Source organism: Nymphalis io, chromosome 2 (assembly GCF_905147045.1).
Source record: "Nymphalis io chromosome 2, ilAglIoxx1.1, whole genome shotgun sequence".
Taxonomy (NCBI): Eukaryota; Metazoa; Arthropoda; class Insecta; order Lepidoptera; family Nymphalidae; genus Nymphalis; species Nymphalis io.
Genome location: NC_065889.1, coordinates 12,292,712 through 12,310,313, shown reverse-complemented (window position 1 = coordinate 12,310,313; position 17,602 = coordinate 12,292,712). Strand labels below are relative to the sequence as shown.

Below are 17,602 nucleotides of genomic sequence, written 5' to 3'. Positions count from 1 at the left end.
AACCTAAAGTTGTAAGTAAACAAAGTAAAAGTTAATAAATTCATTTGCACGATACTTTTTGTTTTGTTTTTTGTCATTAATATTTTATTTTAAAATCAAAATTTACAATCTATTCCAGCTCGTACACATTAAGGTTATATTTTCATTCAAACTTAAATTAAACAACTTTAAATAATCCGAATTAAGACTTTTAAGGAGAACGGCTGATATGTTTTACTGTGTTAAAGCGGTAGTTGAACATTCTGTCATAACCAAATTTTTGTGTTGTTAATAAAAAAATACTTTATATAATTGTGTAACTTTTTTTATTAAGCCGATTTTGTTTAACCAAATGCTTTTTTGTTTACCCAGTTCTGCGAGAACTTGACAAAGCCCTCCACTCGAGAAGAAGGTTTTGTGCTTAATCACGCTACTCAAATGCAAGTTGATGGATACACGTGTGTCAAAATTTCATTCGACACATGAAGGTTTCAACACGAATTAATTATAAACACCATTTAAAATGCAATGAGAGCCGAATGGCAAGCCACTCTCTGAAGAGAACATATTTGATCGTGTTTCATATTTTACGTTAAGAGAAAACTTCGTACTACTTTTTAAGCATTTACCGCACACGAAGAGTTGTGAGATATAGCATGGTTAAAGTTTATATGCAGAAATTTAAAATTTATGTATATTTGCGTTGTAAATATATTACATGAAATGAAACATTCATAGTTTACGTTCGTACTGCCATTGTCGAACACATAGTCTGTCGTTCGTTGTCAAACGTTTTTTGACATTTCATTGATTTTTTTATAGCCATACCGAATTCGCCATTTATAATAATTCAAATGTTAACGCATAGAAGATAATTTAATAATATATATATTTAATGTCATATCTCATTTTTATTAGCAATGAATTACAATCAAATTTCAACCACTGCGGGACATTTAGTATTTCATTAATCTACACAAATGTCATATCATTCGTAATTACAAATATCACTTGTAGGTTTTAAGTTGCACAATAGAGAAGTCGATGAGGCAAATATTTGCGATGACCGTTGATCTTTGGTTCAGTAACATTGCACCGTTCTTGCGTTCAGTTTTACGAATAAACAAATATCTTGCTATATTTGAGTTATTTGCGGTCTCAATCCATGTGGATGACGTTATGTTAACGAACACTATAAATATTAGTCAAACAAAGCGTTATTATTACGCGAACACGTCTTGTTCACGTTATAAAATGTGTCGACTCTAGTATTCATTGATTTTATCATACAAGGTATGTAATAACACAATTGTATTTATTAAATATTATACAATAAAATATTTATTTGATGGAATAGAATAACTGGTGGTAGGGCTTTGTGCAAGCTCGTCTGGGTAGGTACCACCCACTCATCAGATATTCTACCGCAAAACAGCAATACTTGATATTGTTGTGTTCCGGTTTGAAGGGTGAGGTGAGCCAGTGTAATTACAGGCAGAAGGGACATAAAATCTTAGTTCCCAAGGTTGGCGGCGCATTGGCTATAAGCGATGGTTGACATTTCTTACAATGCCAATGTCTAAGGGCGTTTGGTGACCACTTACCATCAGGTGGCCCATATGCTCGTCCACCTTCCTATTCTATAAAAAAAAAAAAAAAACTAGGTTCTTTTCCGTAGAAACTACGTTCCGAAACAGAAACTTTCTCTGAATTCAATCTTGTATAGTGACGATTAATAAATGCTCATACTTATGAGGCTCTTATTTTTAAATTTAAGGAAAGTCTTCTTCATCTTCATCTTTATAATAGATAACATTTTTCGATTTTTAAAAATTTTATAAACTGTGCTAAAAAATAAATAAAATTAAGTGTAAAAAAATATAAAAAAATTATCGATATCACGATATCAACTCTATGTCACTGTATTTTTTTTGTGAATTGTATTTGTAAATCTAACTAAAATAGCTATACAAAAATACCTATATATTATACGTATCAATAAACTATTTAATGTTCTTTTTATATAATGTATAAATTTAAAAGAAATAAGTTTGCATATTATTTTTTTAAATAGTGCATGTAATGTACATCGGTTACACACACATGTCTAATCTGTGGTTCGTATCTCAGCTTAGACTCCATTTAAGTCGGTCACACGCCTGCCATAAATATTACAAAGATGTGTATGTATATTACATATAGAAATTCTAAACAAGAGGCTTGAAAGCCAGCAGAGGGTGCTATTTATAACTATGAAATAAAGTTTTATTTAAATATTTCGCATTGCAGATAGCTTTTATAGATATTTTATAGATATAAAAATCATTGTCTTAAACTCTTATGCAAAGTTAAGATTCGTCTTTTTTATTATAAAAGGTCACTCACCCTTCAAATCGCAGTTTAAAAATACTAAGTATTGCCTTTTAGCAATAGATTATCCAATGCAATGAATTGCATTGACGGATTTTAATTCAACGCTGAATGAGTTGAATTAAAATTTCTCTCCGAACGAGGTGAATTAAAAACACAAATAAATTAAGCACGTGAAAATTCAGCGGCGGTTGCCCGGGTTTGAACCCAGAATTCGGTTCGGCTTCGATTAAGATACGATGTTATAACCACAGGCCCGTGTCGCCTAATACGTATAAAATAAAAATAATATTACAGTTTGGAAGTCGTTGGTGGAATGGTTTGGTTATGTGGCTTACACTATTATTATAGTAGGTAGGTTATATTATAAATAATATTTTTCGGCACGATAATAATATTATTTGTTTACAAATCCATAACCGATTTGCTCTCGTCTGCAAATAAACGCGATATTTATAGTTTGGCCTTCCGTGATCTGAATATGGAAACTCAAAACTCATATTAACTTGTACTTCTGACTCTTCCGGCCCGAGTCTCCCAACTTAGTTTGACCTGGTTTCCACAAAGACTTTTTCTATTTTTGTTTATAAGGCTTTTGCGTATATCGCATTTCGTTAAGTTTTAGTGATCTCGCATATTTCATTGGAAGTATGTAGTATTCTTTTGTGTAGGAAATATCAATTCTTATATAAGTTAATTATATTTGTTTATAGGTTGTTCTAGAATATTCTTTCACTTTTTAATGTTTATTCATTATTTTATTCTTATAAATAATACACTTTATCTCAAAATGATATGTTAACATCTGTACGAATAAATCCCCTTTTTAAGTTAATATAAATATTTGCAAGTTACTTACTTTACTTAGGTTTAAGGATTTTTCATTTATATATATATAGCGGTTGTATTATATATCTATATATATTATATATTATAATATATATATATCAATGCCCGAAGTCTTATCAGCGGTTTATATATATATATATATATATATATATATATATATATATAATACAACCGCTGATAAGACTTCGGGCATTGATAATTTTTAAAATAGTTTATTTAAAAAAAATATATATACAAGTGATCAAACCAGAATAATCTGGATAGTACTATGTACATATATTTATCTGAAAGGCTAATGTAATACAAAATAACGAACTAATTAGCACTTTAATCTGAATTATCATTGGTCAGTGGCAGTCGTTGACGCAACAGGCAACCAATGAGCGTTGAATAAAACATTAATGGTTAAGTTCACCAACGAAAATTGGACGATAGCGATGCGGACTTTCCTCTAAAATAGTACTGCAGTGCTTTTAATCTGTATGACAATACAAAACACTTCATACTCTATGATTTAAATAGTATTCTATCTCCCCTTGTTAAATTAAAAAACATAACAAATGCAATTAAAACCTCGTTATGAAACGCTTTTATCTTTTCATGTTTCGAAACGTGATTGTAATTTAACATTAAATTAAAATAAATGGTTTTTTTTATAGTATAGGTTGGCCGACGAGCATATGGGCCACCTGATTGTAAGTGGTCACCATCGCCCATAGACATTGGCATTGTAAGAAATGTTAACCATCGCTTAAACCGAAACACAACAATAATAAGTGCTGCTGTTTTGCAGTAGAATATCTGATGAGTGGTTGGTTCCTACCCAGACGGGCTTGCACAAAACCCTACCACCAGTAAATGATGTTAGAATACATGTCATTCCTGATTTATATTGAGAGGTTTCGCAGTTATCTTTAGTTAACAAAGGTCCATATTTACGTTAAATAAATAACAGAACATGGTACGGAATAAATATGAATGCTTATATTAAACAAATCTCTCGAACTAGTGTATTTTCGCATACAAAATACCGTTTTATGAAAACAAAATTTGGCATGTCACGTTTGCGTCCTTTACTACGTTATGACGTCACTCGTTTCGGCTCGTTACGATTTTTCCTAAAAAATCAGTGCTCAGAATGTTTTTTTGCTTTCTTGAAATTTTCGCAATTTATATTATTCATTCTATTTATTTTATTCGAATATTAACTGCGATCATACATTTACAAAGTGCTGCGTGACCACACAGGATTAATTAACAATATGAAATGCTAGGCTGCTATCGTCGAACATTGAGTTTCAAATGTCAGAATGATCGCATATTTGATATGTTAATTGTAACACAGTCGAGCTTCATTCGAGAGATACCAGGCACAAGGGCCATAGCATCTTAGTACCCAAGGTTGGTGGCGCATTAGCGATTTAAGGAATGGTTAAGATTTCTTATGGTGCCAACGTCGGGGTGGTTGTGACCACTCATTATCAGGCAGCCCATTCACTCGTCCGCCTGCCTACATTTTTTAAAAAGAAATATATCCACTTTGTCGTTCATCGCCGATATATAGTGCTGCAGTACATCAACCATTATACCAGGATTATTAGACAGGAAATTATCTGACGGGTTTTGCTTATAATGTATACAACATTCTTATAATATTTTTAGGTGATAACAGCAAGCCGGTGCTTAGTCTTGTGCGCTGATAGCCGTGGTGAGATGGAGACATGGGCAGGCGCATTACGAGGCGCATTGCATCGCGGCGCAGACGTCGCGGACCTCGTCGCAAGCCTGTCATCTGGAGATCATCATTGGTAATAAAAATTAACGGACTGTTAATATACCAAGGCTGGACTGGGCTACTGTCTTTTCTCTTATCAAGAGGCGAAAGATTCGACGCGCACGTTTTATACGTTCGAAATATTTTCTTACCTAAATTCTGTACCGCCGAGCACAATTTCAATTTTTTAACTTCGAATAAGTGTAGGATGTTACAAGCGTATACGATAAACAGTGCGTATATAAAGTCAGCAATTAAACTAACCTCTTTCGAGATAAAACTTCTTAAGCACGAATTGAGGGTAGATAAGTTCTTTTCTAACTTATTTTAGAAAGGATGAGTAAATTATGAAACGTTGACTTTTTCACCCATAGACATTGAACTTGATTTAATTTAAGCCCTTCTATATCCCGTGACCTCTTATTACACTGAATCACTTACCATTTCAAATAGAATACAACAATACAAATGTATTGCCCAACAAAAGTAGAGCAGCAGAATCACCGGTGCGTACTTCACCACCAATGTTAACCCAGATAGTCTAGACGGGAAAAAAACGTCGTTTTCACGTCGTTGCATCCTGTTGCTTTGAGTAAATAAAAGTTTTCCGAGTAATATCGGAATCGTGAAATACGCAAAATTCGAAACAAAGGCAAATTTAAATTTTCGTATTTCATTCTGTTTCTCTTTTATTACACCGCCGTTGCAATTTAAATAGTTACGTGACATAAATTCAAAATTCGAACAAGCCGGCATGATCAATTGTTTGATTTAACTTTATTAAAATTACCTCAATTCTGAATTTGAATGTCAGCCCATTGAAATGTAAAAAACATAAATCTTTCGTGTTGATACGTTACTTTTATTTATTGCTCGTTATTATAATTGTATTCTTTGTTTCTTATTTTGTTAAAAAAAATCGTTTCAGCTTCGATTCGAATCGATTACGCTTTTTTTTAAATTAATAATTGTATTTTAACAAACTTGCGTTCGTGCAATTTTTCGTGTTTTATTGTCTTTGCGTTGTTTCGCTCCATTAATTGTGAATTCAAATTCTTATTTGCATCATATTCACTTATACTCAACTGCCAGTGTTTTAAAATATATATTTTTTTTATTTCATAGGTACACTGCAACACACGCTAGGCCTACGTTTTGCAACGTGTGCAGAGAACCGCTCGGCGCCCTTGGCACTGCGCACGCACTGGCGTGTGAACTTTGCAAGTTCAAGGCTCACAAGCGATGCGCCGCACGCGCACCCCCGTCCTGCAAATGGAGCACGCTCGCCTCACTCGGACCCCATGTTGTTGAAGATCCGGAGAGTGTAAGTGCTGTTTGTTTTTCATTCATGATTCAATTGAATTTTTTAATTTATGTAGTAGACATATTATAAAATACATAGGCGGTAAAAATAAAGAAATAAATTAAGATATCATGTATCATATTTCGTTTAGTATTGAAATTTAATAAATAAAAAAATTGTATTAGAATAAATGGTTAAAAAAATGATATATTTTAAATAAAACCACTAAGATAAATGAATGTTATGAGCTATATAATTCTTTTAATCGGTCTATTTACAATTTTTCGTCAATTAAATATGAATCTAGTAATGAAAGAAAAAAAAATAGTACAAGCGAAGTCACAGTGATTTATTCTCGTTCAACATCTAAAATTAGCCCACGTTCTAGATCTCAAGTTGATTAAACCATAACAGTTAATAATCTCAAGAGCAATCCGACCGGAATCGATGCTAAGTATCGATGCTCGTAATTCATTTTACGAGGCAATAATCCCTGAAACGGTACCGCTTTATGTGCCCTCGTGTTCCAAACGACATCGTTCGATGATTTTCTATTGTACTCGTTAATTTGTCAGCCATTTGAAACAACGTAACAACTAACTGCTCGAATGATTTGTTTAATTAATTTAATAATACCTACTAGTGTTCTCACTGTGGTCAAAATACGACTTTAATCATTATTGATAATTTTAGGAAAACATATGCGTATTTAAGAGCCGAGATGGCTTTGGTAGCAAACCCGTTCAAACGACTACCGAATCTTTTGCTTAATTTGTGTTTATAATTCATAACGTAATCGGGGGTGATAGAAACCTTAATGTGAAGTAGCTTCCACTTCTGTATCCACCACCACGCATTGGATCAGCGTGATAGAGTAACCTCTAAATCTTCTCCTCAAAATTCAGCAGTGGGATATTTACTTTAATATATCCGAATTTTCTTATTTATTTATTGATAACTCTTCAATATCTACCAAACAAAAAATCGGTTGACAAACTGTTTTGTATTCTTCTATTTATGTATCTGATAATGACGACTTTAGTACATTTTGCTTTCATTTATTTGTTATTATGGTGTAGGAATTTGTAATGTGGACTTTGGATTTTTGGCAAGTTATTGGTAAATTAGTTTATCATATTGCTGCCAATCTTTAGATTTGAAATGTTCAATATTAAACGAAAAATGAACTCAGACGTTATTGTTTCTTTATTTACACCTATTTCTCTATGATGCATGTTCCAATGTGTTGCTTTGAGTAGAGATTACTTGGTGCACGTTAATGAATTTTCATAAATTAAATCTGTAACATTTGTCATATAACAATAAGAGTGTTATGTATTTAGATGGTTACAAGAAAACAGGATCGAAAAGAGGTACGCACTATGTGAGGTATAATATTGTGCAAGAAAGTACCTGAGGATTTTTGTAGGTAGGCAGACGGGCACGTGGACTGCCTGATGGCAGGTGGTCACCAACAAATATATACATTTGCGCTGTAAAAATATTAACCATCACATATCCAATGCTCCACCAATGTTTAGAACTAAGATGTTATGTCCCTTGTGCCTGTAGTTACACTGACTTACTGACCCTTCAAACCGGAACACGAATAAAATACGAAGTCATGCTACTTGGCGGTTGAACATATGATAAGGGAATATGTGTGTGATATGACCATGTTTGATTAGCGATAGATATGAATGGTGAGACAAAGCGCTGATCCCAGATAAATAACATATCAGCCAGATGATAATCTAAAAAAATTAGTATGCAAATTACAGTGACCGTTTTTAATATAAGTTGTTGTTAACGAAAACAAAACAAGCCATTGTGCGTCAGCTCCAACGCTCGACTGAAGTTTACTTACTTATTATCTTTAAATGTGATTGTCATTGATAACCAAAAGGCAAAGGGGGTAAATATGTAAACGCGTCACTGGTATAATATTATTTAGTATTTCATTTTGTAATGAGCTATCAGCCTATAGCTATGGGTCCTTATGCGCTATCATAATTAAATACGTTTAAAAAAACTCGTGACCGTTGAAGACCGTCGTGGATCTAGCTGTGGGTATAGCAACCAGGCATGGTATATAGAACAGGCTTTCACAATTAAATATGATATCAAATTTAATATTAAAAAAAATGTTAGAAATTAATAGTCGAATCCCAAAAAAAAACTTGTAATTGCAATGTGGTGTTATTTTAAATATAAACCAGTATAATTATAATTAAACCGCAAAAAGTCAAAGGCTCAACTTTTAAATTAAGCTAAAAATTCAACGTCCTTTTTTTTCTAAAAATACCGCTAACTTTTTTTAATCTGTCTCCTCTAATGTAATTGAAACGGCCGAGTGATTTTGACACGAAGTATTACAGAGAGCAATTTTAGCATCTAATTTAAATGAATATTACTAGACCTAAAAAAGAACCCTTTTTAACAACGTACGTAAATAAAAATTTGATTACGATATATGTTCTTTCTTTTATGGCAAAAGTTAATACGAAGAGTAAGTACACATACAAAAAAAGAAAATACGAAGAGTAAATACAATATGATAGCTACTATCCAATAAAGTTATAATATTTTATTCATAACGGATATTTTTCTACCAATATCTATTTTGTCAAAATTTGTTCAAATGTTCCTGCTTGTAGGAAACACATATGTATAGTCACAAATGTTCATTGTATTATCCCTACAACTGCGCATGTACATTATAATTATAAACTTTTTTCGTTACAGAATATAATAATGCCGCATCAGTGGCTCGAGGGCAACTTGCCAGTCGCTGCCAAGTGTGACGTCTGCGACAAAACCTGCGGCTCCGTTCTCAGGTTTGTTGATATTATTACACCAGCTGTTTTTATGCGGGTCTCGGAATGGAATCAGTGGTGGTGTGCTTCAAATCTAAATCCAACTTTTTGCTCTTTCCAATGAATAGTACAATAACACCCAAGGGAAGAAGTTATTCGGCCATGTACATGTCAAGCCACACAAAAGTTAGTTATGCTGTTAAGCAAACAACACAAAACAAAGTTATTTGCGTATATTTGCTAAGTACCTATGTATCTTATTTAGCTCAACAAGGTTTGGTTTTAGAGTTCTTACAAATGTATTTTATATTATATTATGCTTAAGATTTTTATCACCAATAAAGGGTAATAAAACTTTGAACCAAGGTGTTTGACATCGGCATAAATTGTAATTAGTTCGACTTTTAAAAGATTTAATTTTTTCAAAATACCATAATTCGATTCGAACATTATTAGAAGGATATATTATCTTTAAATTAATACTTGTATTTTTATCACTATATGTCGTTAGTCTTATTTATCTAACAATTTACTATATATGTATCAATTATGACAGAAGTATCAGACATGGACCCAACTATATATATCTAAATCAATAATCTAATCGAAAACATTGAGGTGTGTGATGAAACCATCGACAATTTACTACATTTTACTGATTTGACATATTCCTAGCACTTCTATCTCGCTTATCTTTAGAATATACAGTTAATTCTCACTAACTATGATTATTATTCAACGCGTGCATTTTGAATTACACACTGAATAACGAATTGTGTTTTTATTCAATTGGATTTAGCAAGTTTTTAAAGATAAAAATCAGTGGTTACCTTTGTTCATTTTATTCAACGAATTGAATTGAAATTTTGCACGGTGTTGTTGGCACTTACGTTTAGGTTTCATGAGCACTTTCTGGTCCATTTGCTGTTTTAAACGTTGTTTGCCGCTGTAAATAAAAAATAAAATGAACTTTGTATGTATGGGCGGGCGTCAAATAGAAAGTAACATTCTGTTTCATATGGACAGAATAAATAGCACTTGAGACATTTTTTTTTATAGCCATGTACTATAAAATTTTAAAAAATAATTATATTTAAAGATAATTTAAAGAGATTTATGGATTTGTATGACTTGTGTAACAGGTATAACTAGTGGTCATCTCGAAAATTTGAAGCATAGGGCAGGCGTAATATAAATATTTATGGATGAAACATATAATCGTTTTTTAATTACACATCTATAATTTTAGAATGCCTTCTTACGAGTATTATAATATCATTTACTTCGTGCAAATTTCACGTATGAAGTACAAATAGTATTAAGAACAACATTTCCTGGAATTTATCCAGCGCCAGCCTCGGGGGAATTATTTCGTCACTTGGACGGGCGCACGAATTCCACATCTTAATGCTTAAATAGATCTCCTTAGGCGATGTTTACGTAACATTCTTATGTACAATAACGCTTAGATTTTATCTTAACAAAATTTTCGGCTCATCAGTTCAAAACCGTTTATATAATCCTACTATATACATTATGTAGTACATATTTCAATGTATAGTATTTTTTATGTCTACAATAAAAATAATTTTAATATGAAAGACATTTTGGTACGTTGAGAGATCGTATGCCGTGACGGCAAACGTCTTAACGCTCTTTTATGCCCCCTCCGATCGACGCTCTATGCCCTTGAGTGTTCATGGCGCGTATGTTTTACCTATATTTTATTGCTATAGATAAAACATAATATTATATAAGTATTTAATTTTTAATGCCATATAGATATGGCAATAACCATAACTTCTCAGTTTCAATGTTCCACCCCACGTGACATTTTTTTATTTTATTCTGTTGTGGATATATAACCTCACTTATCTTATTTTTAATCAGATGGATTGGATTTGATTAGCTGGATGATAGACAACACAGGGTTAAGCTAACCTAAGCACAACAAAATCAAACAAAAATTTTATCGAATAAACGATAAAATTTTGTTGTGAAATAAAGAATATAAATAAAATTAAATTATTCAAACGGTCGTTTTACGTCTTTGTGTTAAATTGAATTTCATATTTAAATCGGAAAAAATCCTATGTTACTGTTTATTTTAATTATGGAAATAATGCCTGTTGTATTATTTGCTTATTACAAGAGAAAATTGATACATATATAAAAGGATACATATACATAAGGAATGGTCAGTACTTATGCTTTTATTTAAAGAAGACAGTTACATACATCATTTTGCTACAGTAAGTCATTTAACGTTTTAAAGTTTTCTTCATTGAAATTAATGTTGAGTATATATTGTGAATAAGCCAGCGTTAAGTTTTTTGCAATGAATATTTAAAGTTACGGAATGAGAGAACTTTGACTTGGAGTTTTATTTAAACTTCAAACTTATTTCATCAATATCAAGTCCACCGCTCGTGATATTCGAATTGAAAATAAATACGGACTTTATTTAAATCAAGAAAACTAATTTATTATTTATCTATATTTATATGAAATATATAGATTTCGTAAATGCAAAAATAAACTTGAAATACAATTGCTATAGCTACAGCAAATGTTCAGTATAAGTCCCACAGCTGGGAGAAAAATCTTTCAAAGAGCAGTTTTGAAACTTATCGTATCACGGAGTTCAGTTTCACGCGACGCAAGCGTGTTTGCTTATGAGGATTTCTTACACCGCTTATTACAAGAATAATGATGATAAAAACACAACTTAAGAATATGTAATTCCAGTATCGCGATCTTCTCTTAAGATCCATATAATCATTTCTCTGGAATATCGCGCCTCAGTCACCACTATAATCCGTTGTACATTAATCTTATACTTTGACAGTTCTCAGTATAAAAAGAGAATTTCCAATAGCGTTAAACCGCTGACATTTAGATAAAAGTTAGAAAATATCTAGGTTACTTGAAAAAGAAGCGATTCCGTTTGAAATTGAATAGTATGCAAATATAGCCTGCACGTGGCTGTCAATAAAACTGCATGAAGGGGCTCGTCGTCATCCCGGATCTATCGGGATCACATTTGCATAGAACGAGTAATGTTTACTTAGTCCTATTTTCTTCGTGTGACACACGTTTGTGGTCGGGAGGACATTTTTTGTGAAAGTCGGATGTTTACGTACACATCTGCTTTGTACCAAAAATTTAAATCGAATATTATTAAACGTTATATTTATGAAACACGTTATTCCTCATATAAATATTCTTTATTATTCTTTTAATATATATATTCTACGGCTAAACAGCAATACATAGTGTTGTTGCGTTTCGGTTTGAAGGGTGAGTGAGCCAATGTAATTACATGCACAAGGAATATAACAACTTCATTCCTAAGGTTGGTGATATATGGCGATGTAAGGAATGGTTAATATTTCTTACATCGCCAATATCTATGGGCGGGGGTGACCACTTCCGTCCGCCTATCAATATCATTAAAAAAATATATGAGATTCATACAACATGCAAAACAATATGGTTGCGTTTTTGGATAAAATTATTATATCACTATTATCAAATGTATCTCATCTTATAATATCAAATGAGCAATTCTTGTATAATAATTTGGCTCAAATTTTTTATTTAGATAACGTTTTGCTTTTTTAATTTATTTTTAGTTCTAAGTCGTATTCACAACAAAAAAAAAATTTATTATTAGAACCGAACAAAGCTAGGTCGCCCAGATATTATCTAATGTTGCAAATAAATAAATAAATCTTGATATTAGTATTCATAAAGTATTTTTGGGAAGATTTATCGTTGAAGATAAATAAGGAAATAAACAATTTATAATACAAGATAATGGCTTACTATTTATTTCTAAATAAAAATATCCAGATAAAGCCCGCTACTTAGATTCAAATAAAATTAGGTATGACTTTCATATTATTTAGGTCGTAAAACGAGAAAATTTTTAAACTGAAAATTTACGATATATAAGGGAATATTAAATGACTATTACCGTTTCTAAAGTGTATCGTCTTATCGTCGTCGTTATTTTATTACAAAATTTTATTCGTAGATGTTATCGCTTAAGATAAGCAATTTAACAAAGTAAAAATCCCTAAGATCGAAAAAGAAACGAGCGCTTTGCAATAGCTTCATAATGCGCTCAGCTAAGTTGTGGAATTCGTTGCCAACATCTGTATTTCCGCTCACATACAACCTTAACGCCTTTAAAGTTGGAGTGAATCGGGTTCTAATAGGTTTGCTGGCTCCATCTTCTAATATATCTTGACATAACAGTCTAGATTGCGATCAAAAGCAAACAAATATTCTATATTAAATTAGTATTTTCCAAAGAACATACATTTTTAAAAAGGTTATGCATAAAATAAATAATATTTTCTTGTATTAGTTACTAAATATATCATCTACATAGTGTTTATTTGTTAATTATTTGACGGTGTTGTTAAGTTAGTAGTACGTCGATGTGTGAAGGAATGCAAATTTATATGCATCGGAATGGCGACACGTGGCCGCATCAAGCAATTACAAAGCGTGCAAAAAAGCTATTCCGCAACTATTGGCAATTTCCATTGAATTTTCTCTTTCATCAAATCAAACGTTGATGTGCATCAACGTTTGATGACAAATATTGACGCGCTTTTTTACACTCTTTTACGTGTTGGACCAGTTTTGGTTTTATACAAAGAAAATACCGTTGATAATTAGCAATAAATTTATAAGCATTTATTAATTTCACCTGTTAGTTTGTGTGGGTTAAAGTATGGAAAAAACCGAGATGACCCAGTGATAAGAACGCTTGAATCTTAACCGATGATCGTGGGTTCAAACCCGGGCAAGCACCACTGAATTTTCATTTGCTTAATTTGTGAAAACATCGTGAGGAAACCTGCATGTGTCTAATTTCACTGAAATTCTGCCACATGTGTATTCCACCAAACCGCATTGGAGCAACGTGGTGGAATAAGCTCCAAAACCTTCTCTTCAAAAGGAAGAGGAGGCCTTAGCCTCTTATTCCTTTTGAAGGCTTTGGAAGGCTGGGCTAAGGCCCAGCAGTGGGACATTCACCTGCTATTAATTATTAACTATTTCACCTTACCTTCCTAAAGTATGGTATGGTAATGATTTTGATGAATTGCACGCAACTATTTGACCTATAATATTGGTTGATATTAACACAATTTTGGTGGACAATGAAAATACTTTAATGGTAATATTATGGTTTGTTCAATATTGCCAATAAAAAAAATCATCAACTTATTCCTACTATTAATGCATCGTCCATAGTATGAGGAACCCAGGAGGAAATGGTGATAGGGACTTAACATCAGGTCGTCACTCTTTATAAAAATCACTTGAGTGTTGATCCTTTCGTCATATATTTATACGATATATATTTCCCACTAACTTTCCTGCTCTGGTAGCTCTAAATCCAACTTAATCTTAATTGCGACGCGGCGCGGCGCCTCGGAACGAAGAGGTTGGTTACATAACATGGACTATACTGCCACTATGGAATCACATTGCAGGAAATTTTATAATCATGACATTATAACTTAAGATGTGTATTATAACTAAAGTTTTAATTATTACATTTATTTTTTACCATGAAAATGATAAAACATTTTATCTTTTTAGTTTTTTATTGGGTATTCCAATGTTCATGGCGCACTCGGTGCCTTGGACACTGGTGAGCCCCACATACCCCCCCATTGTTCCCGTGGGGGAAACGCGTTTTTCCAGCGTTAAAAAAGGTCTTATATCCTATACGTACTTCTTTACGATCGTCATACGAATTTTATAATATGTTAATTTTTATTTGTACATTTACAGATAACATAAAACAACAGAATAAGGTGATGTCTTCCTATTTTTCATTAATAAATCAATTTTTAATTTATCACCATTACATAAAATACTACAACATTCACAGTGTTGTTAGTTAACACAACATAGTATGTTCTCAAAATCACGCATAAGTTCAAATACTTACAAATTATGCTACTGGTGGTAGGGCTTTGTGCAAGCTCGTCTGGATAGGTACCACCCACTCGTCAGATATTCTACCGCAAAACAGCAGTACTTGGCATTGTTGTGTTTCGGCTTGAAAGGTGAGTGAGGCAGTGTAATTACGGGCACAAGGGACATCTTAGTTCCCAAGGTTGGTGGCGTATTGACAATGGTTAACATTTCTTACAGTGCCATTATCTATGGGCGTTGGTTACCACTTACCATCAGGTGGCCCATTTGCTCGTCCGCCAAAAAAAAAATGCTTTTACCTTCATAACTCATGTCTTTAATTGTTGGCAGATCATATTCAATATATGTGAGCAATGGTTTGGCTACCGATTGATAAGATCCTAACAATACTCCATAATTTAATACTTCCCCCTTCCTTCTTAAGTCCACGCGAGCTGGTTCTCGATGTCACCGCCTAACTGTGACATCAATTCCATCGCGAACAAAGAAATTTGGCAACTCCTTTCTTTGTCGCACTTCCAAAAAATGGAATTCCTTACCAGCTCACGTGTTCCCCTCCTCTTACAACCCGGGTTCCTTCAAACGAGGCGTGAAGAGGCATCTTGCGGGCCGGCAAGGCGAAGGCGGCTAGTGCAGAACGTTTTTCCCGTCTGTACTGGCGGTCGTCGCGTTTGGACTCTACTACCACTTACCATCAGGTGGAGTAGAGTCATTTGCCCTCCCGGCGATATAAAAAAAAAAAAAAAAAAACTTAACAATACAACGTCATATATATTTATAATTCACGAAACCTCAAGAGTTATTTCATCTCTTTTATATACCAGCCAGAACACCATTCCGTATAACTTGAAATGTGAAAATTATACGAAAAATGAATAAATTGCGTTTTATATTACAAAACGTATATTTATTGCTTTCAAAACTTTTACAATATATTTCTTGACGATTCCCCTGAATGAACGCGACGTTACGGATTGCGATTCAGGTCGCAATTTTTCTTGATATCTCTTGTTACATTTGTTGCAACTGCAATGCTACCGCGTAATGTTCTATGAAATTTCTGGTTATTTTAAGTAAATCCCATGAGGTTTTATTCTATATTGTAACGTGAAAGTTCCATTTTGTTACGTATCCAAGCGTATCTTTAGACAATTCAACTCTTTCTAAATTTAATAGAATAATTAATTTAGATACATTTATTTTTTAAAACTAGCTTTTATTTAATCTGTTTAAAAAGGATGCTATATGGCATGAGTATTATGTCACCAGCTGTTAAAATGTGTGTAAGTAATATTAAAAGCAATCGATTGGGAACTATTTTAAAACGTAGTTGAATAAAATTACCCAGAGATACGAACAAAAAAGGTAATAATTTTTTTTTTAAACAAATTCAATGGTGATGCTGGTTTTCTCTACACTTTCACAAAATAAATTGATTAATAGAAAGAATTATAATAAAACATTAATTTTGTATTAATACTTTTTTTGATTGATGTTAAATATATAAACTAATTAATTGTATTTATTAACAACCGAGGTAGGTGTTTTAAATACCTATATTGGTTTGTTGTCTTTATTTTAGATTAATCAAATATTTTGATCTTACATATAAGGCTACAAGATTTCCGCTGCATTTGGTGTCGCAAATGTGTCCACGCAAGCTGTCGACCTAGCTGGCGGGCAACGTGTTCGCTCGGTCCGGCGCGGGCATCTGTCGTTCCTCCGACACGACTGCACTCTGTCGGACCAGACGATGGTTGGCTGCCGGATAGACCGCCAAATGCGTCACCGTTAATCGTCTTCGTCAATTCGCGGTCTGGTATGTTTGGTTCTTGGGTAATGTGACTCTGAACATTATTTTCTTGATAGTTCAATTTATTTATTACGCCCGGTTATTCTATGTTAGGTCCTTTGAATTTTTATCATGCAGGCCAGCTTGGGTCAACTCAACTCATCTTACGTACACTTACCCACATTTAACAATAGCTTGTTATGTTGTAGTCATGTAGTAAATTAACCAGTGTAACTGAATGAAGTATAAATGGATTGAACTGTTTCTTACGGTACATAAAAAAAAATTGGTAATCTGATATGAAGTACCCAAAGTTAAACTCTACGTGTAATTCTTTATTAAAAACTATACTTTTATATTACAGACTTTTTAATATTTATTTTAAAATTGATAAGAAAATAAGAACTTTATTTACAGGCGACAACCAAGGCGTTAAATTCCTCCGTCGCTTCAAACAGCTCTTAAATCCTGCTCAAGTGTTTGAACTGAGTGGAGCCGGTCCCCGTCTTGGGCTCCGTTTGTTTAGACACTTCGCACCATTGAGAGTGTTAGTCTGTAGCGGTGATGGTTCCGTAGGCTGGGTACTCCAGGAGGTGGACAAACTAGACATGCATGTAAGATTATCTATATAAGTATGTATTTACAAAAAGAAAAATAGTATATGTAGTAGATCTGTTGTCTGGTTTTCATAGTACAAGCTCTGTACAAGCTTAATTTGGGATCAGATGGCCGTTTGTGAAAAATGTCCCAGGATA

The 17,602-nt window shown here is 33.0% G+C and overlaps 1 protein-coding gene across 1 annotated transcript in view; it reads left to right on the top strand.

The window, feature by feature from the left end:
• Window positions 1-17,602, top strand: part of LOC126776290 (diacylglycerol kinase eta) — a 187,605-nt gene that overhangs the window by 158,100 nt on the left and 11,903 nt on the right. Inside the window, exons 4-8 of the mRNA XM_050498666.1 lie at window positions 4,861-5,006; window positions 6,098-6,296; window positions 9,021-9,112; window positions 16,669-16,874; window positions 17,265-17,461. Of these exons, the coding sequence (XP_050354623.1) occupies window positions 4,861-5,006; window positions 6,098-6,296; window positions 9,021-9,112; window positions 16,669-16,874; window positions 17,265-17,461 (840 nt within the window). The remainder of the gene's footprint in view (window positions 1-4,860; window positions 5,007-6,097; window positions 6,297-9,020; window positions 9,113-16,668; window positions 16,875-17,264; window positions 17,462-17,602) is intronic.